The 26,768-nt window shown below is 41.3% G+C and overlaps 1 protein-coding gene across 1 annotated transcript in view; it reads right to left on the minus strand.

Annotated features, from left to right (window-relative positions):
- The window catches only part of Spock1 (SPARC (osteonectin), cwcv and kazal like domains proteoglycan 1), a 666,821-nt gene extending 645,290 nt beyond the window's left edge, over positions 1-21,531 (minus strand). The window contains exon 1 of the mRNA XM_063230934.1: positions 21,471-21,531. Within this exon, the coding sequence (XP_063087004.1) occupies positions 21,471-21,516 (46 nt within the window). The 5' untranslated portion in view covers positions 21,517-21,531. The remainder of the gene's footprint in view (positions 1-21,470) is intronic.
- Between the last annotated feature and the right edge of the window lie 5,237 nt (positions 21,532-26,768).

The raw sequence follows: 26,768 nt of genomic DNA on the forward strand, positions 1-26,768 counted from the left end.
AGGAGAAAAGAAGGAATGCAAAAGAAAAAATATATATGTATACAAGATAACTATACTACTAATCTCTACTAGTTCATTGAAAAGAATGATTTGTTCTTCTATTGTTTGATCAATTTTCCATAGCTGTACCTTGTAATTTGAATGGCTACTTCAAAAATAACAATATGTAACATATTAAACATTTTAATCTCCTATTTTCTTGTTTTCTAAATTCTCTATCATTGTTTTTATTGCTTTTTCTCTTTGAGATAATTTTTTTTAAAAGCAATTGGTGTGAAGATTTCTCAAAAAACTAAAACTAGAGGTTGCATTTGACCCAACTATTCCTCTTCTTTTTATCTTCCTGAAAGAGTTAGAACCATCATACTATGATGCCATATGCACAGCCATGTTTACTGCACCACAATTTGTAATAACTAAATCTTAGAAACAGCCCAGATGCCATTAATGAATGAATGGATGGGTAAAGAATATATGGTTTTTACATGCAATGGAGTACTAATGTACCTTAAAGAAGGATACACTTGACACATATTTAGGTATGTGGATGCACCTTGAGGCCATTCTTTTAAATGAAATAAATTAGACACACATTTTAAATATCACAGTGTTTCTCTTCTCTCGAAACTAAAAGCATAAATAATGATCAAAATGGATAGCAGAAAAGTAGGAAGAAAATGTTCAAATGAGAAGCAGAATAAGGGATGGGCAAGGGAATGAAAGGAAAAGAAAAGGAACACATTAGAAAACAGAAGAAAAAGACAGAAACAAAGCTTTTGCAAATAAAGGGGGAAGAAAGGCTAAAGGAAGGGGAAGGGAATGGTGAAAAAAGAATTAAGATATATTATGCACGGGTACAGCTTCCGTTTGATGAATATTTTCATCAAGTGAATCAAAAGAGTACCAAAGAAATTAATTTTAAAAACCATTCGAGAAAAATTTAAAGAAGATTCTAAAATAATGGCTTTGGACCTCGAAACCCTAACTTGCTGTGCATGCTGACGTCATTACTCTCAACAACATATTCCTACTCTTAGGAACATACTCCTTAGGATACAGACGCACAGCTGGCAAGACTGCAGCAGCATGCACATTTCCCAAGCCTTAGAAGCTGGGCTGACAGCTCCAAAATTCAGAAAGAAAACTAAGTACCTTCCTTATCCTCAGTCACAGCTGGATAATGAAGCCATCTAAAACTCTATGTTTTGTGATTCTGACCTGCCTGTATATTTAATTGCTGAAAATCCCGATCTTTGTTAATCCTCTAACCTGATTAATGAAGCACAATAAATGTTTGAGGATGAATGAACATAATGAGAAAAAAGGGATATTTTAGCAAGGATTTCTGGAAGATAAAGGAATGAAAACTGTTAAAGAAAAAGATATTAAAAGATGTGATTAACTGTTCATGGGAAAGATGCAATTACCAGTTGTGTTTCTGAAAAGAACCTCATCACATACATCAGATTAAATTGCCCCCTTTTCCTGGAGATAAACCAGAGACTTGTCTCCTTTGTAATGGAATTCAGCCCTCAGCTCTTATGAATCAGATTCAGATTGTAACACTCTTGCTCAGTAAGTCTAGAATTATTTCCAAACAGTTCAGAAGCAGCTCTCAGTTATATAGACCATTCCCTGGAGATAAATATAGGGAGAAATGCCCAGAATTCACACAAATCAGGTGACAGGGAAAGAAAAGGGGGAGAATACCAGCAGGATGGCATCAATCAGACCAACTCATGGCCTTTACACACTTTTAAGGCTCCATTAAAAGATGATCTCAAACTCCAACTCATATTCCCACCCATAGTTTCCTTCTGAAAACCTCATTCTTCCAGCAAAAAAAAAAAAAATCCTACTTTAGAGCATGGAAGAGAAACATAGACAAGAAAGGAGGATGGTGCTTTCTACTTCCCAGGGTTTTATACACTGCAAGGCCTTTTTGTATACATAACGCTACTCAAGGATTGCACCATTCCTAGCAAGTAAGTGGGTAGCCATTGCTTCGTTACAGATGAGGAACCAAAGTTCCCAGGGAGCCCTAAGAGTTGTCCAAGGTTTGTTTGGAATATTTTTCTCCCCATAGTACCAGGACCAAGAATCTCCCCAAAACAAAAACCTCTTATCACCTCAAAGCAATAAGAGAAACCTAGAACATGGCAGTGGTGTGCACAGAAGAAGAGTATTAAATATTTTCTGTAAGCCAACCACTGCACAGGACCCCTTACATAGACTGTAGCCTCTGTCATGGAGATGCGAATGTCCCTATTTTACAGAGAAGGAAACTGGGTCACAGCAAAATCAGATTGCTCGTTTGGGTTTCAATCACCTTAGTTGTGAAACTATAGGATTGAACGCTATGATCTCTAAGTTTCCTTCCATCTTTAAGAATCTGTAACTCAATAAATAAATATAAATAAATAAAGAGGAAAGCCTGCCTCTACCTTGAATCAAAGAGGGCACGTGTTCACCTATCACACCATCACAGCCAGCTCTCTCCTTGCCGTCCACGGGCCAGCCCTCAGCCGCTCATCTTCAGCTCTCTCAGGCCAGAGAAGGAGAGGTATCCTTGGAGAAGCAGGAAATCCAAGGAAAGCTTCATTTCCCCTCCAGATAAAATATCCCACCATTCTGTTCACGCAGCACAGATTCACCACCCATGGATTCTCATGGAAACGCGGCTCCCAGCCAAGCAGCCCCATATGCTGAGTGGGAGCCCCATACACACAACCAGAGCAAACTTCCTGAGAGCCCCACAGGGCCACCAGATTTCTGTGCACCTCCCCACAGCCCGCCTACCTCAGCCCTCTACTCCTCCCAACAGGAACCCACAGTGTCAGAGCCATACTGTGGAGGGGATTTATGGCAATGTCTGGCCCCACCAATGTTAATTTCCCTTCCTTGACATTAATACCAGCAGCAACTGCTACCATCTGTGCACCTTACAATCTGCCAAGCACTGTCCTAAGTGCTTTCCAGGTTCTGCCTCTTGCAGTCCTCTCCATGGCTTTCTACTTTGGACACCATCACTAGCTCTGTTCTACAGATGAGAAAACTGAGGATCAAAGGTTGATAACCAGCCTAATGTCACACAACTAATGAGCAATAGACTTGGGAGCAAAGTCAGGGTCTTTCTGACCTAACAGCTTGCACTCTTAACAGCTTTCCCCTGGGCCTGGCACCATGCCTAGCGTTCACCAAGTGCACACTGAAGAGTGAGTGTATCCATATGGCACAAGGACAGGGAGCCCTTCAAACGCAGAGTGACAGATCATATTGAGCTCTGGAAAGAAACTCACAACACATGTACCTACAAACATAATGCAAGGAAAGGCCCAATACTCCCCTCTGGCAAAGGCTCCATGACCCTTGCTACAGACAGGAAGTGAATGGAGACACGAGATGAGTAACACCTGGTGTTTAATCTCTGTGAGCTGTCTTTTTCCTGGCAATCTACTATACAGTAAAAATCTACAAAATTAAAAAAAATACAAGAGGGAACTGTCTCCAGAGAAGGCCATGAAAGGAAAAAGGATGAGGGTAAACTCAGTGTAGGAAAAAAAGAGAAGAAACTGCTAATCATCCACTCAGCAAACAACTTTAAGTGCCTGCTGTGTGCCAGTCTCTACACAAAGTTTCCCTCCTAAGAGGTCCCAGGCTACTGGAGAGACTTTGAATAGAGTAACAATAAAATATACATACAAGATTAACAGCTACAAAGGATGCCATGAAGGAAAGGTGTATGAATTATGTGTGCTTAGCAAAGCCTCATTGAAGGAAAAACATGAAAGTTTGAGTAGGAGCTCATCAAGCCAAGAGAGGGTAGAGGTAAGAAAAGCATCACCAGGTAAGGGCACAGCGTGTGTAAAGCCCTAAGTTCTGGGATATCAAAGAATACTGCTAAAGAAAGCAAGTGGAAACAGGCTTGAGCACACAGTGCAGGAGCTGTATTCAGGGTGTTTTATTAGGTCTCAAGCATTATGGGAAGTCATTAGCCCTGCAAAGGACAAGAATGCTTATCACTTTGGAAAAGCCACACTGGCTGTTGTGCAGAGGATGAATGAGGTTGGGAGACGTGGAAAGCAGGGGTTGCCACTTTCCTCCAGGTGACAGGTTGATGTGATGCAATATGTGCTAAGTCTGGTGACAGCTTCAGTGGAACATACAATACTGAGAGGAGCTGGACCCAATCAATACCTTCCTACTGGACCGCAGCTCCAGGTTCAGGAGCACTGACCAAACCATGAGTCCCAGAATGAGTGCCTGCAATCTCACCATCCTCTGGCATCTAGAGAAAGACAAGGGTGGTTCTGAGAATGTTTCCCAAGCTTTCTCCTTCATGCAGAACCCCCTTCCACTGAGAGTTAAGTAGCTATCCCATGAGGAAAATGTGAAAAGCAAATAAGTCTGTCACTAAGGTGCCTCACAAAAGTTTGAGAGAGAGTCCCAGGCCCTGAGCATGCATGGGTTGAAACCCAGCACATAGGGAAGACTTGGAACATCTCTCCCAGGTGGTAAGACCACACCCTGTGTCTGAAGTCACCCAAGGATGCATGGGAGGATCTGCGGGCCTAACTGGCCCATGCCCAGTGAGCTCCAAGCAGCTGGCCGGCCTGAATTCAGTCCCAGGCCCTGAGTGTGCATGGGTTGAATTCCAGCACACAGGGAATCCTTGGATCATTGCTCCTATGTGATAAGACCCTGACCCACATCTCAAATCACAGGAGGACACATGGGAGTCCCCACAAGCCTAACTGGCCCATGCCCAGTGAACTCCAAGTGGCTAGCAATGGCCTGCTATCTGCCCTGAGAGCCAAAAGTGGGCTAGGTGATTCAACAGTGCACAAGGGAAGCTTTGAAACATTGCTCTAAACCCAGAAATATAGGAAAATGACAAAATGAAAGAGAAAAATATAATCTCAAACTTCTAGCCCAACCCAAGCAAGCCTAGGAGATATGGACCCAGAAGAAAATATAAGCCATACATCTAAAATTCCTGAAATGATAACAACTAAATAAAGAGACAACTTCAGGAAGATAGACAAATCAGAAATAGTCTCCCAGGTAAAAGGAAAAATGATAAATATAATGAAAGAAACACTGAACACATCTAAAGAAGTCATAGTTAAAAAATTAGAGAAACAATGCAAAAAGATGGAAACTCTCAATGAACAATATAAGAAACAAATAGAATGCATGAAGCAGATTCAAAGAGATATACAGGTAATCAAAAATTCCATCAAAAGTTGCAAAACTGCCTCAAAGAAAGTAAAGATAGAATTTCAGACCTCGAAGACAAGATTGCGACTCTTTAAATAAAATTGAAAAAAAGACACACACATACACACACAAAAGAAAAGAAACAACATAGTGATTATGTATTAAAATACCTTATTTTCAAGAAATATACACTGGAAAATATAGAATGGTAAAAAAAGATTATAACTAGTAAATAGGAAAGGAAAGATCTTTTTTAAAAATAACAAGGTACCGGGAAATAACAATTCAACAACTGTAAGATGATGCAAAAAAAAACAACATAAGGTTGATAAGGATAAATGAAAAGTAAGGTGACAACACAAATGATATCAAGAGGCAGTTTACAAAAGCAATAGCTGAAAATTCCCCAAGCATGAGAATGGAAACTGACATATGGATCAGTGAAGCATATAGAACTCCAAATAACCACAACCAAAATAAAACTACACTGAGACATATAATAATAAACATCGCAGAAATCCAACATAAGAACAGAATATTAAAAGCTGCTAGAGAGAAAGAGACAGATCACCTATAAAGGAAAGCCTATTAGAATTACAGCAGACTTCTCAACACAAACAATGAAGTCAAGAAAAGCATGGAGGGAAGCATTTTAGATTCTAAAGGAAAACGACTTCCAACCCAGATTGATGTACCTTGAAAAACTCTCCTTCAAAATGGATGGAGAAATAAGATACTTCCACGACAAAGAACAGCTGAAGAACTTCATGATCACCAAGCCAACCCTGCAAAGAATACTGAAAGTCAGTCTAGACAGACATAGGAAAAACCACTAAGCAAAGCAGACAATTAAACAGAGTGGGAAAGTAAAGAATCAAGTAAAGAATCAAAGATAACATGTCAAAAGAAAGCCAATATATATCAGTTATAACCACTAATGCAAATGTCCTCAATTCACCAATTAAAAGAAACAGACTGGCAGAACGGATCAAGAAACAACATCCAACCATATGCTATCTGCAAGAAACCCATCTAACCCAAAAGGAAGCTCAAAGACTGAAAGTCAAAGGGTTGAAAACAATACTCCATGAAACAGGATACCAAAAAAAAAAAAAATACAGGTAGCTATTCTGCTTGCAGACCATGTGAACTTCAAACCAAGAATGATCCAAAGAGATAAAGAAGGTCACTATATACTAGTTAGGAGAAAACTTCAAGAGGAAGAGATAACAATCTTAAATATATATGCACCAAATTAGGAGCACTCGGCTATATAAAATAAATATTAACAGAAATGAAAAATCAAATAAGCAATGACACAATTATAACAGGAGACCTTAACATGCCATTGACACAAAGAGACAGATCAACTAGACAGAAAATAAGCAAATAAATAACACAACTGAATTACACCTGTGAACAAATGGACTTAGTAGATGTATACAGTGTTCCACCCAACAACATCAAAATATACATTCTTCTCAGCAGCACATGGAACATTCTCTAAAATAGACCATGTACTAACCCACAGAACATGCTTAAGTAAGTGTAAAAGAATTGAAATTATCCTGTGGATGTTACTGCATCATAGCACCATGAAACTAGAAATCAATGACAAAAGAAACTGAAAAAAACCACAAACACATGGAAATTGAATAATGCATTTCTGAGTAATCAGTGGGTCACAGAGGAAATTAAAGAACAAGTTAAACAATATTTACAGGCAAACAAAAATACAAATACATCTTATTGGAACCTGTGGGATGCAAAGAGAGCAGTCCTCAGAGGAAAATTTATTGCAGTGAACCCTCACATCAAGAAGAAGAATGAACACAAATAAGCAATCTGATGCCGTACCTCAAACATCTAAAAAAGAAGAGCAAGTCAGTCCCAAAGCCAAAAGAATGGAGGAAATTATAAAGATCAGAGCAGAAATCAACACAATAGAGACTAAAAAAAAAAATACAGAAAATTAATGAATCAAAAAGTTGGTTCTTTGAAAAAATAAATAAAATTTACAGGTCTCTAGCCAACCTTATTTTAAAAAGGAAAGAAAAAACTCAAATTCATGCAATAGGAATGAAAAGGGTGAAATCACTTCAGATCCAGTGGAAATACAGATCATCAATACCTATTTCAAAAACCTCTTTCATAGGCTTGATAACACAGAAGAAATGGACAGATTCCTACGAATTACTAAAGCTGGGTCAAGAAGATGTAAAACTGCTGAATAACCCTATTTCAATTAATGAAATTGAAAATGTAATTGAATCCCTACCAACAAAGAAAAGCCCAGATCCAGATGGATACACTGTGGAATTCTAAAAAGAAATTCAAAGAAGATTTAATGCCAATACTCCTCAAACTCTTCAATGAAATTGAAAGGGAAACAATTCTCCCTAACTCATTCCTGGAAGCAAACATTACTCTAATACCAAAACCTGAGAAACACCCAACTGAAAAAGAGAACTACAGGCCAATCTTCTTAATGAACATAGAGGCAAAAATTCTCAATAAAATATTGGCAAACAGAATGCACCAAATCATCAAGATTATACATCATGACCAAGTAGGATTCATCCCTGGAATTTAGGGATGGTTCAACATATGTAAATCAATAAATGTAATCCCCCATATCAATAGAACCAAAAATAAGAATCATATCATCACTTCTATAGATACAGAAAAAGCTTTTGATAAGGTCCAACACTTACTTATGATAAAAACCTTACAGAAAATTGGAATACATGGTCTTTACCTCAATATGATAAAAGCCATCTATAACAAACCAACAGCCAGCACATATTAAATGGCCAAAAACTGAAAGCCTTTACCCTAAAATCAGGAACAAGATAAGGATATCCATTATCACCACTTCTATTTGATACAGTAGTGGAAATACTAGCCAGAGCAATTAGACAAGAGAGAGAAATAAAAGGAGTAAGGACAGGAAAAGAAGTCAAATTATTGTTATTTGCAGATGACATGATACTCTACATAGAAGACCCCCAAAACTCAATTGTAAGACTCCTAGGTATCATAAATAAATTCAGTAATGCAGCTGGTTACAAAGTCAACACTCAAAAATCAATAGCATTTCTATACACTAACAACAAAATCACTGAGAGAGAAATAAGAGAAGCCACACCCTTCAATACTAGCATCCAAAAAATGAAATACTTCGGAATTAATCTCACAAAAGAAGTAAAAGATCTATACAGGAAAATTATAATACCTTGAAAAAATAAATCTAAGAGGACCTCAGAAAATGGAAAGACATCCCTTGTTCATGGATAGGAAGAATAAATATTGTGAAAAAGGCCATTCTCCCAAAATTGTTATACAAATTTAATGCAATTCCAATCAAAATGCCACTAGCATACCTCACAGATCTACAGAAATCACCTCTAAAATTCATCTTTAACTAGAGGAGAACAAGGATAGCAAAGGCAACTCTAAGCAACAAAAGCAAGGCAGGAAGCATCACCATCCCTGACTTGAAGTTATACTACAAAACTACTGTAATAAAATCAGCATGATACTGGAATAAAAACAGACCTAAAGATCAATAGAATAGTTAAAAGATACAACTACAACTACAAACACACTCAGCCACCTTATCTTTGAAAAGGTGCGAAACATATCCACTGGAAGAAAGATATTCTCTTCAATAAATAGTGCTGGAAAAATTGGCTTTCCATATGCCAAAAACTAAAACTAGACCCATGCCTATCACCATGTACTAAACTAAAGTCTCAATGGTTTCAAGATCTAAATATTACAATACGAACACTAAATTTGTTGGGAGACAGAATAGGTAGATATCTTGAAGACATAGAAGTAGGTAGAGAATTCATGAACAAGAATCAAACTAATATGCAAAATACTTCACAGAATCAATAACTGGGATCACGTCCTATTAAAGAGTTTTTACATGGGGGCTGGGGATTTAGCTCAGCGGCATAAGTGCCTGCCTTGCAAGCAGGCAGTCGTGAGTTCGATCCCTGGTACCGATAAAAAGGAAAAAGACAAAAAAAAAAAAAAAAAAAAAAAAAAAAAGAGTTTTTACATGTCAAGAGAAATCTCCAGCATAGTGAAAAGAAAACCCATAAACTAGGAAAAAGTCTTAGTGAATGGTCCCTCAGACAAAGGACTTCTGTCCAGAACATATAAAGAATTTTAAGAAATCAGACCCCAGAAATTCAAAGACCCAATCTAAAAATGGGCACAGTTTTCAGATGAAGAAATACAAATGGCAACACAGTTCTCAGATGAAGAAATACAAATGGCAAATAAATACATGAAAAAATGTTCAGGACATTGGTCATTAGAGAAATGCAAATTAAAACAGCACTGAGGTTCCATCTCACTCCTAAAAGAATGGCCAGGATCAAGAAAACTGCCAACGACAAATGCTGGAGAGGCTGAGGGGGAAAAGGAACTCCTCTGCACTGTTGGTGGGAGTTTAGTTTGGTGCAACCACTGTGGAGGTCAGTCTGGAGATTCCTCAAAAAGCTGGGATTGGAGGTCCCTTTTGACCCAACTACTCTACTTCTGGGGATATTCCCAGAAGAACTGAAAACATCATACCACGGTGATATATGTGCACCCATGTTTATAGCAGCACAATTTGTAATAGCCAGATCTTGGAAACAACCTAAATGCTCATCAACTGAGGAATGGATAAAAAAGACATGGTATTTTTATACAATGGAGTACTACTCAGTTATAAATAATGATCACATTGAGATATTTATAAGTAAATGGATGCAACTCAAGATCATAACTCATAAATGAAATAAACTCACATGCAAATACTGAATAGTCTCCCTAGTGTAAGAAATGGTAAGAGTACATAAGATACAAAAACTCAATAATTACAGTGAAAGGATAGGAATCTGCTTAAAGGGGAAAAATAATATCTCAGGGAAAATGAAGAAAAAGAAATAGGAGGTGAAAAGAAAAAATGTCTAAAATTATATAAACACTTAGGATAACTAAGATGATTGTGCTACAAACTCTATAAGTTCTTGGAACAATATAGTTAATGTTCATAGGATTGGAACAATTGTGCACATTATTGTATGGTGATCTGATGAACTGTTGAAGATCATTGTGTAAAAATAACAACCCTAGTTATGCTCATACCACCTTGTTTTGAAGGCCTTGTCAGTGTTTTGGGTTCTTTGCAATTGTTGTTCATGTCTTTTTTTGTTTCTTATTTTTCTAGGAATTTTTTTTTTGTCTTGGTTTGTTCTGTTTTCCCCTCTATACAGAAAGGATAGGTATACATGTAAAGAGTCAAGCACATGTAAACTTCTAAAAAGTTTATGAGAATCAATTATATAATACACCATGAAATGAAAAGCTATTTTGAAGAAAAAGAGGCACTAAGGTACCCAGTGCTGATTCCGTAGCATCATGATGTGAAATCCGGCAATATTGTTATTCTTCGTTCAGAGTGATTTTAGTCTGTTTTGTATTGTTTAATTTCACCATACGTGAAGGTATGAACAGCTATTTTGAAGAGAATGAGAGACATTACGGCAGCCATTGTTGACTTCCCTATTGTCTGGTCTTGAAGACCTAAAATGTCTTCATCATCCTGTTATGATCAGTCTTATATTATTTTGTTTTATATGAATTCATTGCATGTGAAGATATGGACCACTATTTGGAAGAAAACAAGAGACAATATGATAGACAGTGAAGATCTCTGGTTGTCTTGCTTTGAAATCTGTGTCTCTTACATTGCTGCCTTATGATCTGTTTTGTTCTGTTTAATTTTACTCTCTTTAAAAATAAAACTTAAAAAAAAAGGTTGAAAGAAGGTTGAAAAAAAGGTTGAAAGAGGCAGAAAAACTCAACCCAAACTCAACTCTCAACCAAACACTCTCTAAGGACAACTTCTGATATTTTTTAGAAATGTACACTGTCATTTCTAAATGCTATCCTTTGTCTTACAAGAGACCAGTTTCTCTATAGAAGATCAGTACGCACATTTCCCCTTATTAGATGCTTGAATTCAAAAACAGAGCTGGGTGATGATTCAACCCAGGGGAGGTCAAACCACCAGTGAGCCCAGGCTGTGCCCACTCGCACACTGCCCTTTGCAGCAGCCCCCTCCCCTCCATCCAGCAACACTAGAGCCCTTCAAGAGCACTCTCTTCATGCCACAGATATGGAAACAGAGTCTCAGACAGGGAAAGTATCCCACTAAGGATACAGCGCCAGGGAGCATCCAATGGCCAGGAATTGGATCTTGACCCAATGCATGCTCCATTGTTTCTCAGTCTCTCCTTGTATCTTCATTCACTATGAACACCATGTTCTAGGCCAGAAACTCCACTAAGCTCTATCCCCAAAGATCTCACAGTCTGCTGGGCACAGATATGCACGCCGTCGTAGACAGATGATTGCAGTTCTGGGTACCAAGGACCAAGGACATAGGATCAAAAGCAAAGGCTGACAAAAGTCCTGAGTCAGGAATGCAATTGCAGCTGGGAAGGGCTATTTTGAGAGTTTGCATCTGGAGTGCTCCCCAGGGCCCTGTGTTCCCATCTCCCAGCTGATGGCACCCTGCGTGCTCTCCTACATTCCCTTGCATGACCTCCAGCAGCAACCCCCAGCTCTTTCCTCGTGCCATCTAATACACAATCAGAAAACACAGTAACACACACAGGGCTCCCCCTCTGGCCCCAGCAGTCTACATGTGGCTCGGCTCCTCACACTGGCCAGGGAAGCAAAGGAGACTCAGGCAGCTGTGGCCTCGGGTTTACTTGAAACCCCCACCTTGTAGCTTCCTCCAGGACTGCTGCTGGGCCAGTGGCTGGGCCCATGGTGCCCTGTCCTGACAACACGGGGTTGAGCCACATCACTTAACCCTATGGAAACTTCTCTTCCCCAGCTCCAAGGCCCTTCCCGGGTTCCACTGACCCAACTGATTCAGCTGCTTTCTTATTATCAACTATTTTTTAATGCCAAGTAGATTCCAGGCCACAAAAATGAAATAAATCAAATGAATATTCTGCCTAGGACCTGCATCTCATGATAACACATATGCTACCCCAAGAAAGATGACAGAGCCTGTCTCCTTCCTGAGAACATCTACTGATAACACTTCTCTAGCTGATCACGCTTTCCTTGGGAGTGATTCAGCAGCCCAGAACTTCTCTAGAAAGCACAAACATTTCAGGATTATTTCAGGAACCCAGTGACTCTGTGGTAACAATATAGCTTCTCCCCCGCACATGTAAACCTGTGGCAATGATTAAAACCAATAGAGAGGCCAGTTCTTTTCCAGCGCTCCATATAGACTGCACAGTATCCCCAGAGATAGAAGAGTAAGATTAAATAATTTGAAGATAATTTCTTACATGAAAAGAATAATGTTACCATCAAAATCAAAACCATTGTAATAAAACCAAATTATGCTGAGACCTCAGGAGCACTCTGCCTCTCTCCTGCCTTTCCAGACAGCAGTTCTGCAAAAACAGTGCTGGCATCTTCAATACAGTTATGTGAGAGGTGGAGCCCAGGGCTGACAGACACCCCTGCTTCTGGGGCTGCAGTCAGTTTGCTCCACAGATTGACAAAAGGCCTCCATCTTTATGAACCAAACGTGAGCATATAAGAATTAGGTCCAGGGCCCAGGTCTAGTCATATTTGCTAATATTAATTCTAAAGTCTAGTATTAACAGAGAAGCTGGCCAATCCTCAGAAGAGTCAGAACCAACCTCTGGAACCCCAAGAGGCAGACGACCAGCGTCACAAACAATAGCAACGCTGCTTCCTCTTCCCCTGTTGAGTCCAGGGCTGCAGTTTTCTCATTCGGTTTGGAGCCTGTGCAAGGAATGAACCAGAAGTAAATCTCTGCATGGTAGGAGCCCGACAGACAGAGAGCAGAGAACGGCTTAGCTGGGGCTACAAGGTACAGGAAAAGGCAGTCCATGACAGTGGCGGCAGGATCAGATTCTGCCAGGCCAAGGTCTTGAACAAATCATCTGCAAGGATTCTCCAAAGCTAGAGTGAAAGTATCTGAGCAGAAGATGCTTTTAAGTAACTATGCAAAAATTAAATTTCTGTCATAGTATAATAAACTGAAAGGGCTAGAGGTTTTTTCCTCTCCCATTTAAGGGTATATTTGAAATCTCTGACTTAAAACACAGGAACACTTTCTACCACCCCCAGCACTGGGGGTTGAACCTGTGACCTCCCACATGCTAGGCAGTCACTCTACCACTAAAGCTATACCCGCAGCGCTCATGCTAAAGTCACTAGAAACAGCAGGTGACACCTCTTCCTCCAAAAGAGCAACTATGAGTAGCTAAGGGCAAGCCCCTTGGGTGATGTGTTTACATGCATTTTAAGCTATTAGTAGCAGTGGAAACTAACAAAAGCAGACAGTGTGTTTCCTACAGCAAAGCCAGGAGCACAGGTCTCAGACTTGCAGGCTTCAGTCTGTGACAGGCAGTCTCTTACCAGATAGGGACTGGCACTGGCAATCAGCATAGTTCATAATGTTTAATAATCCACGTGGACCTCAAAAAGGGGAAGGCTGGTTTTCAAAACTAGCCCAACAGGACAAAGAGGAGATATTATGCATGGTCTGAAGCTCCAGTAGGAACCGGCATCCACAGAGTCCTGTCCCAAAGCCCCTTTGTTGTCCCAAAGCCTCATGTGCTCCCTCTGTTGTCCCGAGGCTGCAGGCTTCCGTGAGTATCCAGCTGCCTCCCCACCCTGAGCATGACTTTCCAGAGGCAGACCTTCATCATCTGGTGTTCCCAGAGCCAGGCACACAGCATGGCAGCCTGGACACAGTTTTAGGGAGGGTCTGCTAACTCAGCCAGCAAAGAGTACATCTTCAGGTGTCAGACCTGAAGTCTGCTAGAGCGGATTCATTCTGCAGCCATTGGCTCTCTGTCCACTCCATCCCTCCCCTGTGGAGCTCTCTGCCTGGCTCCTGTCCTGCTTTCCTGAAAGAAGCAGCTGCAGGCGCTTCCTCTCAGGCACCACATTTGCCCCAGAAATCCTTAATTTTCACATTAGTCCCTGTGATGCAAGCTCTGTCCCTCAACGAGGAGGAAGCAACCTTGGCAGACCTACAGAAGAGAATGAAAAACATTAGACTCATTCTGAGTAAAAAATAAAACAAAACCCAAAAAAAAAAAAAAAAAAAAAAAAAAAAAACAGGGAAAAGCAGGAAAAAAGGCAGAGGAATCCACAAGCCACAAAACTAAAAGCACCCAACTCCAGAAAGAAAGAGCTAAAGAGTATTATCCAAGGTGCTAAGGATTTGAAGATTTGATCTAGATTTGTAGCCTAGCATTGCCCACCATTTACTTGCTGTGAAATTGTGTACAAGTTACTTAACCACTCTGAACCATGTGGCCATTAGTAGACAGGGGCTGCTAATAGTAGGCCCTTAGGATGTTGTGGAGAGTAAATGAGCTGCTACAAATACTGTCAGTAATTGAGGAAAAGACCTAGCATACATGAGAAATTCAAGAGCTGGTAGTTGTGAAACTCTGCATCTTTAAATGAAAGAGGGGCCTCTGGTGTGCAAAGGAGGAATTTTCTTAAATTCCAAGAAAAAACTGACTTTAAATTCTTGAGAAACTGGTCACACACAACAGGAACAATTTCTCAAGGCTTCCTAAATAAGGTTTCTTTGAAGGGAGAAAAATGATCAGGGAGGACACAGACAGTTTGATATGAAATCTCCCCATGCACCCCTGCTCTTGAGAGTTCTTTTTAATTTTCAAATTGGAAAAATTGCAAACTGCATACTACGACGGGCAGACATGAGTTGTTTTGCTGTTTTATAAACCAGTTTCCTGTACTTTTGCCAACTGTGGCATATTCCTAGTATTACGAGTTTCTGCCCCAGCCCCCCGTATCTCCCACATCGGCAACATAAATTATATTATATTTGCTCCAGGCAAAGAATCACAAGCACAGGAACCGAAAGCTAAGATGGAAAATGAATCTCATCTCCGGTACCAGCTCTGATGCACTGGTGCCTTTTCTTGCAGGCCTCAGTGAGCACAAGCATCATAATTGATTAGTGATCTCTGCATCGGCTTCAGTATTGAGTACCAAAAGTTATCTTGATATGTTTCTCATATAGCTAGATTCCAGCCAGTTCTCTAGATAATTAGAAAGACCAGGAAAAATGACTATTTTCTGCTCGATAGTTAAGAAAGCAGCAGGAGAGTGGCCTAGAGACAGGCCCTGCTGTCCAGACGGGGGTCACCCAGTGTTCAATGCATTCAGGAGAAAATGGAAAAGAGGAGGACACAGAAAACAGGGCACAGTGAGAAGCATCTTAACAAACAACTACTGTGACGTTAATAGTAGTGGGGGGGTGGAATGTCCTTTTAAATCACCAAATACAGCAGCAAGATGTGCTAGAGAGAATAAGAACCATTAGCTGACAAATTTCACAAATCTACCATTCTTATAAAAAAAAAAAAAGACCAAATAGGGCTAGAGAAAAGTGAAGATGACTTCTTTTTAGGCTTCTCAAAGCCTGATAAAAACTGGTTTAATTCTATTTTTTCCTTAGATATCTATTATTTTCAGTTTAGTTCCAGTGTGATCAAGAACCTGTTTTGTATGACTTCAGAACTGCCATTGGCTGACCTAACAGCTGATGATAGATGTAAGATAAGCCCAGTAGACGTGAGTCAAACCATATCAAGCCAGAACTGCTTACAGAACCTGAAAAATAATGAGTGATTGTTTTAAGCCTCTAAGTTTTAGGGTACTTTATTACACAGCAATGATTATGTAACACACATGTTGTGTAACACACATACATGCATACATGCATGTACACCCCAATTACCCTGTTTCTTTTTATATCTACATACTATCTAATATATACCATGATTGTTAATTTTATATTTAAGCATCAGTTGGTATGATATCAAAGCACAACTGTCACTGCACTAGAAGACATTACCTCACCTAGAGATGCAGTGACCAGTGACCGATGAAATCTGGGGCTTCCTCTTTGAGGAAGAAAGTTAAGCCCATTTTGATAGTTTCAGGGGAAGTTGCATTAAATTAGAAAGGAGAGAATGGTTGTTACGATGGTTGCTTGGACATATGGGATCGAGCTTCTGTATGGATGCTGAATAGCCAAATGAGAGAAACATGTCAGGCAAAGAGGAGAGAGAGTTCAACAATCACCCAGCCCTCATTTTACCCTTGAAAATCTGGAAAGCTACAAGTTACATTTCCCAGGCTCCATACTTATTTGCAGTAAGCATGTACAGATGTGTGGTTGAAGGTTCTAGGCTAAGTAGGGGCTGAACACAGAGGGTGTGGGGAAATGATGAAGTGACTGTGTTCCTGGCGGGAGTATGGCGTAGATGGCATGCATCTGTGGTGGTCCTGACCCTAAAGTCTCCCTGCAACTGAGGCAGCAGCCCTGGCACCCCAGCTTAGCAGTATAGCTTTGAAACCCACAGCAGATGAGGGTCTGCTTTTCTACCTCTCACAGTAATTTAATAACCCATTAATTATGCTGTATGTCACTCTCTCTGTATCTGAACCCTGATTTAGAAAAGGACCAATTTTCCTCTACAAACTCCTCAACCACTTAGATGCCATATTGAATCAGGGGAAAAGAAATCAGAAAAATTTCGCGAAGCTGAGCATTTTTATCTAAGAAGACTGCCAAACAAATTATTTCAAATTTTGAATGACTAAATTTACTGGATTGAACTAAAATTAAAGAGTTTTTCCTCCCACTAGCCAGTAAGTGGGAGACTTGTGAGGAAAATCAGGGCACTATTAGAGAAACTAAGACTGTGTTTTCTGTGTGCACATGACTATATTTGCATTTATACTTACCACACACGTATTTTCTTCCTGAATGTTCCCAATGAGCCAACAAGTTAAAGATGACGTAAAAGATGCAATGGAGACCGTCACACAGAGAGTGCACCACTACAGTCCCCTAGCCACTTTGCTGTTCTGTTCCCAGATTCCCACTCCCTGCCCCTTCTGCTTCCATTTAGGTCCCCTGTGTCCTGTCTTTCAAAATTTGCTTAAACACACGTGCTGAGCAAAGATGTTGGCATTTTACTGGCACCAACTTTCTCTTTTTTGAGTTCTGAGGGTAAAATTCTGGGCTATAGAAGGAATCAGAGTGATCTGTGCAGGTTACCACAGCCATCTACTCTGAAGAGTATCTTTCCAGGTAATCAACCTATCTCCCACTAACAGGCTCCCACCCATGCACCTCTTCCCACATTCTGTAGAGAAAAATCTACCAAAGGCAACTCAAATTCACCTAGAAGTGGCCAAGTTTCATTCAAAAGGTGCCAATATAGAGCCTCAGGATTGAAAGCTTTGCAGGGGAGTAGATGGTACACAAGTCAAGGATAATGTCTTTGATTCTCCATGAGTCACAGTGCAGCAGCTTCAGAGGAAGCCTAGGGGAAACAGCAGTCAAAGTGCATCGCCATCAGTCCTCACTTCAATTTATTGAAATCCATAACTCCCTGCATGTCATCAAAGCAATCTGTTAAGGTGTAGGAATTTCTGACAGGAGACTGAAATATGGATGAGGTCTATAATTTTTTTGATAAATAAGATATGTTCTGATACTAGATTTTGATACAAACAACTTGCCAAAGTATAAGCAAAAAGTTGTATCCAAAAACAAGATCAAAAATGAAGAAATTATGTTCATTCCATTAATTTGTTGCTTGTGGCATGGAAGAAAATAATCATTTATTAACTGACTATTAATGGTGACAGGGTGCTGTTTGTGGTTAGGTAGAGAACTCCTTTCTTAGCTTAACAAACAATTCATACCCATTTTTTAACTACTTGCATTTATTTTATGTTCAAGAATCTCATTAAGAGATGTTAGGAGAACAACGGCAGAATAAGTGAGGAAGGAGCTTACAGAGAGCCCTTCCCAGTTCTCCTCTCAGTCTAGAAGGTTATATTTGTAATTTATGGAAAAGTTATTAGAATTCCAACCTTCCACTTCCAGTGCAACCCACTGTGAGAATAAAGACACTAAGATACTTTTATAGTTATGGGGAGCCAGGGGGTCCTAAGGCTAGCCAAGATGGTGGTTCACCAGAAGAAAGACCTTGATCCAGGGTCAAACCCAGGTTTTATTAATTCTTGATGAAGGGAATGATTCAACAATAAGAGACTATGAGAGTGGTGGGAAGTGTGCAAGCACTCTGAGCTAGGCTAGGTAGTTGGCCTGGAATTACCTCTGCAATATGCAGAGAGAGAGGGATATGCAGAAGGAGTAATCTGTGTAACAACTGAGGCAGCATCTAATGTTTTGGGATAGGTGCTTCAGTGCTGATATGCAAACGTTTCTGCCCTGGGAAATCATAGCATCTTATCTTGAGGCTGGATTGACAGCATGGAGCATGGAACACAGAGTGGTAGCTCTTCATCCTATCTGCCTCAACCATGTTTTTTGTGAGTCATAGCATGGGAAATAGTGACTGTCACCTAGCTTCAAAGATTATGCATCAGCACGTCACCCAGCCTTATTTACATTGCTTAGAGTCAATTTAAGGGCTAAAGAAATGGCCTAGTCAGCTCTGTAAATAGCAATACATGTAGAGAAGGCCAGGTTTAGCCAAAATGGAGACAATTGCTCTTTATTCAAGGAGAGTCATCGTGGTCCTCCACAGTGGCTGCCTATGAGACCTCTGATGGGTTCAGTGTGTCTTAGAAGCACGTGCAGCACACATGGTACACAGCATGCATTGAACAGTGTGTGTCGGCTTCCCTCCAACCTTTTCTAGGTATTCTTTTTAGGTCATGGTCAGAATTTTGTCAAGTACAAATAACAGAAATGGAACACCAACTAGCTTAAGAAAAACTGGGAATTTACTGACTTATTATTTGCCTAGCTTCAGGTTGGGCTAGATCCCCAGGTTCAAACAGGTTGCCTTTCTCTCAAACCTGCTTCCCCTATGTAAATTGAGGCACTTCCTTTATTCCCTACCTGGGTGCAGAAGATGCATATAGATATGCCCTTGCTTTCCAACAAATTAATCTTTCAGAGGCAATGAATGAATCTATAAATGCATGAACACAAAAGTAGCACAGAATCGTACTAAGGAACACAGCTTCAGCCTCAGGTGAACATGAGATCGCCCCACCGGCTTGAGCTAATTGTTTAACCTCTTTGGGTTTTAGTCCCACCTTGTGAAGTAGAGATGATAAGGCTTCATTTCACATGGTAATAAAGTTACCTGCTAGAGTGACCATCTGACTGTACCACTTCCACTGGGCAAGGCTGTAATCAATGCTCAAATGCATAACGCAAAGTCCCCAAAACACACCTTATCTCTGCATGCCTAGAATATCATCTGCTAGTATCACAACTGGATCACAACCAGAGCATCATAACTGGGCTCCTCTCCAGACAATCCCCTGATCCACAAAACTGCCTCACCCAAGCTTCTATGAGCCATGTGGGAGAGGGGGCCTGTGCATATTCAATAGCAATTTCTCGACTTGGGCCATAATGCATATACAACACTTACCCTTATAAAGTATCATTGATTTTTAATATATTCACAAGTTATATAGCTATCCCTATCAAATTCCAAAACATGTTCATTATCCTAAAACATTACCTAGATACCCCCATGCCCACAAATAGTCATTCCCTATTCCCCCTCTCTCACACTCTGATTTTCATAGAGCTTTATGCTGTACCTCCACAGATCTGTGACCTGAGGCTTCTCATATAAATGGAATCATAGAGTGAGTAGTATTTTGAGGTCTGCTTTTCTTTCACTTCACATAAAGTTTTCAAGTCTTCCCCCACTATCAATTATCCTTTGCAAGTTGCTGTAACAGAATACTGCAGACTCGGTACCTTAGAAAGAAAGTTATGTCTTGTAATTCTAAAGGTGAGAGAGTCCAGTATCAAGGTACCAATCACCTAACAGGAACCTTCATGCTATGTCTGCCCATGATGGAAGACAGAAGGACAGGAAAGCACAAGAGAGCAAGAGGTCACCTCACAGCCTCCAGCCCTTTCATAAATGGCATTAGTCCATTCATGAGGTGGAGCACACTGGACCTGAAAACCTTCCATTAGGCCCCATCTGTCAACACTGACACATGGAGGATTAAGTTTTCAATACATGGAGGGGGAAACATACTCAGACCATAGCAGCTATACTGCAGAATGTATCAGTATTTTATTCTTAATGCAGAGTAATATTCCACTGTAAGACTGTGCAATATTTTAATTATCCATTCATCACTTGATAGACATATAAAGTCTCCTTTGAGGTTAATAACACTGTTATGAAAATTAATATATAAATTTGTGCAGAGTCATGTTTACCAATTTCTTAGATGCAGACCTAGGGATAGGATTGTTGCTTCAAAATAACTCTATATTTAATTTCTTGAAGAACTGCCAGCCTACTTTCCAAAGAGTCTACACCATATTATGCTTCTATTAATGATATATTAGCATTCCAATTTCTTCACATTCTTGTCAATATTCATTACCATCCTTTTTATTACAGTCATCCTAGTTGGTAAGAAGTGTTGTGTCACTGTGGTTTTCATTTACATTTCCCTGATGGTTAATCTTGCTAAGCATCTTTTCATGTGTTTAAGCATCTTTTCATCTTTTCATGGCCATTTATTTGTCTTCTTTGGGAAAATGCCTGTTCAAATCTTTTGCCCATTTTAAAAATTGGGTTTTTTTTTTAGTTACTACATTGTAGGAATTATTTATGTATTATGGATTCTAGGTTCTTCACAGATTTGGGATTTACAAATGCTTTCTATACTTCTGTGAGTTGTCTTTTCACTTTCTCAATAGTATCATTTGAAATACAAATGTTTTAATCACAGTTGAGTCCACCATACCTATTTTTTAATTTGACTGCCTGTGTTTTTGATGCCAATGACTGATTTTGCAGAAAAAACAAGGCTGGTCCCAAAGTTGGCCCAGACAACACTGGAGGACCACACAATTCCAGACTTCTGGCAGGTCTGGCCAAGCCTCTGCTGCAGGCGTGCAGTAGTTCAGCTTCTTCCCTCCTGTGGCTTCCCTGCTCCTTCATGGCTATTACTGCTATAAGTGTTACCTAAAACATTGTGCATGAAAATGTAGTCATTACAGAGTCTTGCTCTTGGAAAACGCAGACTCTTGGATGCTTCATGACCTCAAGACAGTCACCTCCTCACCACAATTTTAAGACCTTTCATGACATGTTCCTTCCCAACTTCGTCTCTGCACATTCTTCTTATACTCCAGGATTCAGCCATGCTGAACTAGTGCTTCTCTAAAAGGTCATCTCTCTAGTGGATGGGCTTCAGTCCTTGCAGTTCCCTGTATTTTCTCCTTTGCCCTCAGCTATTTCACCTGTCTTTTCCCCTGGCCAACACCAATGTCTATCCAAAGTAAGGACCTTCACAGCTCACCATCACATCCACCAGGACACTGACCCTTCCGTATGTTTCCACACATTCTCTTACTTCCCGCCTTATATGTATCATACTGTGGTATAATTCCTCATTTACAACTTTGTCTTCACAATTCAACCAGGCCCATGGGGACAGGGATCTTGTCATTTACACTATGTCTCTAGAGTCAGCAAATGGCCTGACATACAGGAAGAGACTGACAAATACGGAATAAGGGTATGACACATAGAAAGTACAGAAGCAGCCCACAGAAGGCGGCAACCAACTATGGGCTGCCTCAGAAAGGGAACAGCTTCTGCACAGGACTGCAGAGTAGACAAGAGTCACCAGGCAGGTAGCAGGAGGGCTCCACGGATGCCACCCCAAAGTTCTGGAATCCAACTTTGTACCCATGCTTCTGGCACTCCCATATTCATAGGTTTCTGGGGCCAAGCTGAAACAGGTCTGAACAGAAAATGTCTACCAGAAACTGCTAGAACTCAAGCCTCCATTTCTAGGATGTAGGATGTGCATAAAGCCTTGTCAGGCTGTATAGACATGATTTTATGGGTTTCCTTATCAGGACTCTGCAGCAGTCACCAGCAGTGGGACACACAGTTCTCTACTTAGTCATTCAAATTGCTGGCCAGTTACATTAAAATGATGGATTCACAGGTGATGGTGAAGAACATATTTGGTGTGACCTCTGAAACCTTGGTCTCTGAGTGCCCTCTTCCCTCAGACCCAGGCCACTGTTCACAGGTACAGATAAGGCCCGGGACTGGGAAGGGCCTAAAGGAGGCTGTGAGCGTCTGAATAGCAAGGTTTCCTTACTTCTGGAGTGTGTGATGCCTGCCTGTATTGCCCTGTCTGTCCTAGAAGGGCCTACTTGTATTACCAGGATTGCACTGCCCCTAATGGGCAGAGATTTAATGCACATTGCATGACTTGGAGCCTGTGTTCTTAGCCATTATGCCAACCGTACTTTGAGACCAGATCTTTTGATTTTCACTTCACTGTCTCCACACTGCTACCCCTGTCCTCCTTTTAAGGGGTAGGGCAAGACTGAAGCCCCTCCAGCTCATTATTCCTCCCACTCCATTCCATGCCAAGGCTGGAGTCAGAGCCATGCCTGTGAGAACAAAGTGGGACAGCCCATTGGCAGCCAGGCTGTCACATCATTTTTGTAACCTCCTTTAGTTTAGTTCAACTGGGATACTCCTTGATGGGATACCATTAAACGTAAAGCTATCCTGAAGGATATGAAGACAAGGGAATTGGGGAAATTGCATTCAAGAAGCTTACACCAAATCTTACCCAACTCCACCTACCAGTTTGTGGCTCAGAAAGATTTATGGTACTGAACAGACGGGTCATTCTTGAGATAAAGGTCATAGATCTTGCAGCTGACAGGTCCTCTCAATCAGTGCCTCAGGAAAACCTCCACTGCTGATAAATGAGCTGTCACAACAGCCTCAGCAATGGGCTCCTAAAGGTCTCCATTGCCTTAGGATTTCTCATTTATTCTGCAAGAGGACCAACCATTTTTGATGCCACATAGAACAAGAAAGGTGGCTGGGGCATGGCTTTAAGAAGCTTTCCCTGTCCAGCTCTGCTGTGGACCCCAACTCTGCTCCTGTCAGCAGATGTCAGGAGCACAGGACACATTATTACTACTCACCCACAAGAAGCCTAGCATCCAATCAGTGTTCTGCCAAAATGACCCACAGGGAAAATGCCAGAAGATGGAACAAAAAGATACAGACTTTTGGATTAAAATGCTAGCAAAGTCTAACCTGCCAATAGAGAGTAACCCACATTCCACTCAGAGGCAGGAAGCTAACAGGAGTGTAGACTTCGGGCAACACTGCTAGCTGCTCACCCAGTATTCAGTCTCCCTTTCTTTCTCCCAGGCTGAATGAAAGCAGCAATGTAGCCAGTTAAAACCACCCATTCATCCCAACTCACTTGAGGCCGGGGCAATTCCAGGGTTCGCAGCACTACTCTACCAGGATTTTTGGAAAGATTTTACTTTCTTTTTACAACCATGGCCTCTTCCACTACCCACTTCTTATTCATGCCAGTGATGTATGTGAGAAAATAGCTCCGGAGCATCTATTTTGCAATATGCTGAAGATGGAAGGGAAGAAGGGACATGACGTATCGTGGAACTGCTGTGCCAGCCCTAGAATCCTGCCTTTGGCCTTGTGGTTGTGTGAGCAAAAATAACTCCACTCTGATTAAGACCCTAGAGCCCCACTGTGCATGGAAATAAACATAATCCTGAGTGAAAGAGTCCAAGCTTTCATGACTGGAATTTGAGCAAGCAGAGTTTCTTGACTCTTGAGCTTTTGTCTACATTTGTGTAAAGGATGTGGCAAGAATATTAACCACAACCACTAGTAAATCACCCACTATGCCCAGGCACCTTGAGTGTTTGGCATGAATCTCCTACAGAATTAAAAAAGGAACCATTGCATATAACAGGTAGAAACATGGTGTTCACAATTATGCCTTCTTTGGCAACCTCAAGTTTTCTGTGAGAATCAAATGAAACTAGACTAAAAATTCCTTAGTGACATAACCTGTTATGTGTGTACTTACCAAGGTGACTTGCCCTGCAGTAAATAGTCAAAGAGCAAGTAATAATCTCACTCTCAGGAACTCATGAGACTCACCCCTACTCAAAGGGAATGAAGAAACAAAGAGATTGCAGCACAGTTGTGCCAAATACAGAAATCAAGGGGCTGCCAGGTGAAACCAAGCATTCCACATGGCTTCACATGGGCCTTCTTCAGAAATGACAGCCTACATGTATCCCTGTTGACAAACCCCTGGAATCGTGAGGTCGTCCTCTTTCCAGGTTGTGCCTCCCCTCCACACTCTCCTACACCTCAGGCCTGCGTGCAGTCAGAGCCTCCAAAGTGCTGACCATCCTGTCATCATGGAAAGGCACTCTGCCTCTCATCCCAAAGGCTGCCCCAGCTAGACTGCACCTCCCCCTGGGATCTGAATCACCTGGGAGCTACAGACTAAGGCTCACAGCCACGTTATCATCTTCTAGGCACTCAGGCTTGAACTTGAGCCTCTTGAGTCTAAAGCTTCTGATCTCAATCACTATGCTGACCTGTCTTTGTCTTTTTAAAAGCTGTCTCTCTCCCTGTCTCTCTCTTCCCTCCCCACCCCGGCCCCTACTTCTGCCTGTGTATTTCTAAACACTTAGAATTTATCTGGTTGGCTCTTTGTGGGGATGTGTCTGTTTCTTTTTATATGTCTGCCTTGGTCTCTCTTGTTCTATGAATCATATACCCCTTCCCCCAGGCTCATGTGCATGTTTGTCTGTTTGTCCTGCTGCTCTGTCTAGGGGCATGAGTTTTTCCCCCTAGCGCACCACAGGATAGCTGCTTATTTATCTAACAATATCTCTTAGGAAACTCTAACTTCTATACCAACAGCCACCTACTTGCTCTGTTGGCAGTTGAGTGCCTGGAACAAAGTACAGAATAGGGACTGAATATATTTTTATTGAAGCAATAATTAAGTATGTGTCAAACATGCTGAGGAGAAAGAATGACAGAACCTGGAAAAGATAATAGCATCTCTCCAACAGGCAGCTCAGAACTGGGAATGGGAAGGGAAGGATTTAAGCCAATTTTTCCATTCCTTACCCAGAATACAATCAGAGAATTCATCAAAACATCTTCATCATACATGTCTATTGGCAGGGCCCAGGGACCTGAGAGATTAAAAATGTGTACTGAACAGTGATCAAAAATTACTACCATGGAAAATGTGAGCTCATACGTCAGCTCCCTCAGCATGCCTGAGCTCTCTCACCTCCTTGACAGTCAAATACCAGCAAGGAAAGGGCCTGGCAAATCAAGTAAGTGCTCCAAGGACACACGGTCCCTCATTTTACAGATGAGTTACCAGAGAGGGCAGAGGAAGTCCTGTGGGTCACAGCCATGAACGAGGCCTCCTTCTCTTCTGGACCAGTAGAGGACTCACACAGGGGAAGGAGTCAGGTCTTTGGCAACTCTGGGAGCCTGGAGCAGCCTTTGAGCTCCCAACACGGGTGACTTCCTACTCTAGAATGCACCCAGAGTAGCACTCTCTCCCAGGATTTGAACATGGCACAGCTCTGCAAGCAACCTCATTGGCAGGGGGCCTGTGTCTCTAAAGGGTCTGTTATATAACCTCTATGCTGCTGTGAAACAGGCACAGTAACACGCCATCTTCCTCCAAGTGTGGAAATTAACTGGATTTAAAGGGCTCAGCCCAGGCCCAGCACAAGGTAGATAACACACAAAACGCTAGCCACTGTGGTTAACAAGAATATAGCAGCCTGAGCCCTTTCCTCAGGCTGATTCTCAAACTCAAATGTGGGTCAAAAAAGCTAGGACAGAAACCAAGCAACCAGCTTGCCCCCCTGGTAAGTAGCTGTGGTGTGGCAAGCTTCGACCATCCCAGGGGCGAGAACCACCAGCATCTCCTGAGATCCAGGCCATGTTGGAACTTAGGGTGCTGGGAAACCAAGCAACCAGCTCGCCCCCCTGGTAAGTAGCTGTGGTGTGGCAAGCTTCGACCATCCCAGGGGCGAGAACCACCAGCATCTCCTGAGATCCAGGCCATGTTGGAACTTAGGGTGCTGGGAAACCAAGCAACCAGCTCGCCTCCCTGCTAAGCAATAGTGAGCCTACCAGCACACAGGCTGAGAATCAAACATCCCACCTTTCCCCTCCCCCTGTTAGCAAATGGGAGCCAGAGATCTAGGCATCTCTTGGGGGGCTGACCACATACAATATAGCAAATAAGGGGGATTTCCTTCTACCATCTCTTTGAAGGCAAATATTTTTACCACTGTCTTGCTTTATTCTGATTAATGGTATTGCTCTATTCAATATTGTTTTGATAAGTTCTATAATGTTCTGTATTTCATTGTATTTTGCTATACCTGATTGAAAGATAACAAGACAACCTATGGTGAAGATAACAAGATATACTGTGGTACCTATTACTATTATCCTGGTAACCTGCTGTGAAGTTCTGTACCAATTTCACTACACTGTCTAAATTGGCTTTGTTCCATCTTGTTCTGCTGTATTTTACTACTT

Source organism: Cavia porcellus, unplaced genomic scaffold (assembly GCF_034190915.1).
Source record: "Cavia porcellus strain 051 isolate PalLab524CR breed Dunkin Hartley unplaced genomic scaffold, mCavPor4.1 scaffold_19, whole genome shotgun sequence".
NCBI lineage: Eukaryota > Metazoa > Chordata > Mammalia > Rodentia > Caviidae > Cavia > Cavia porcellus.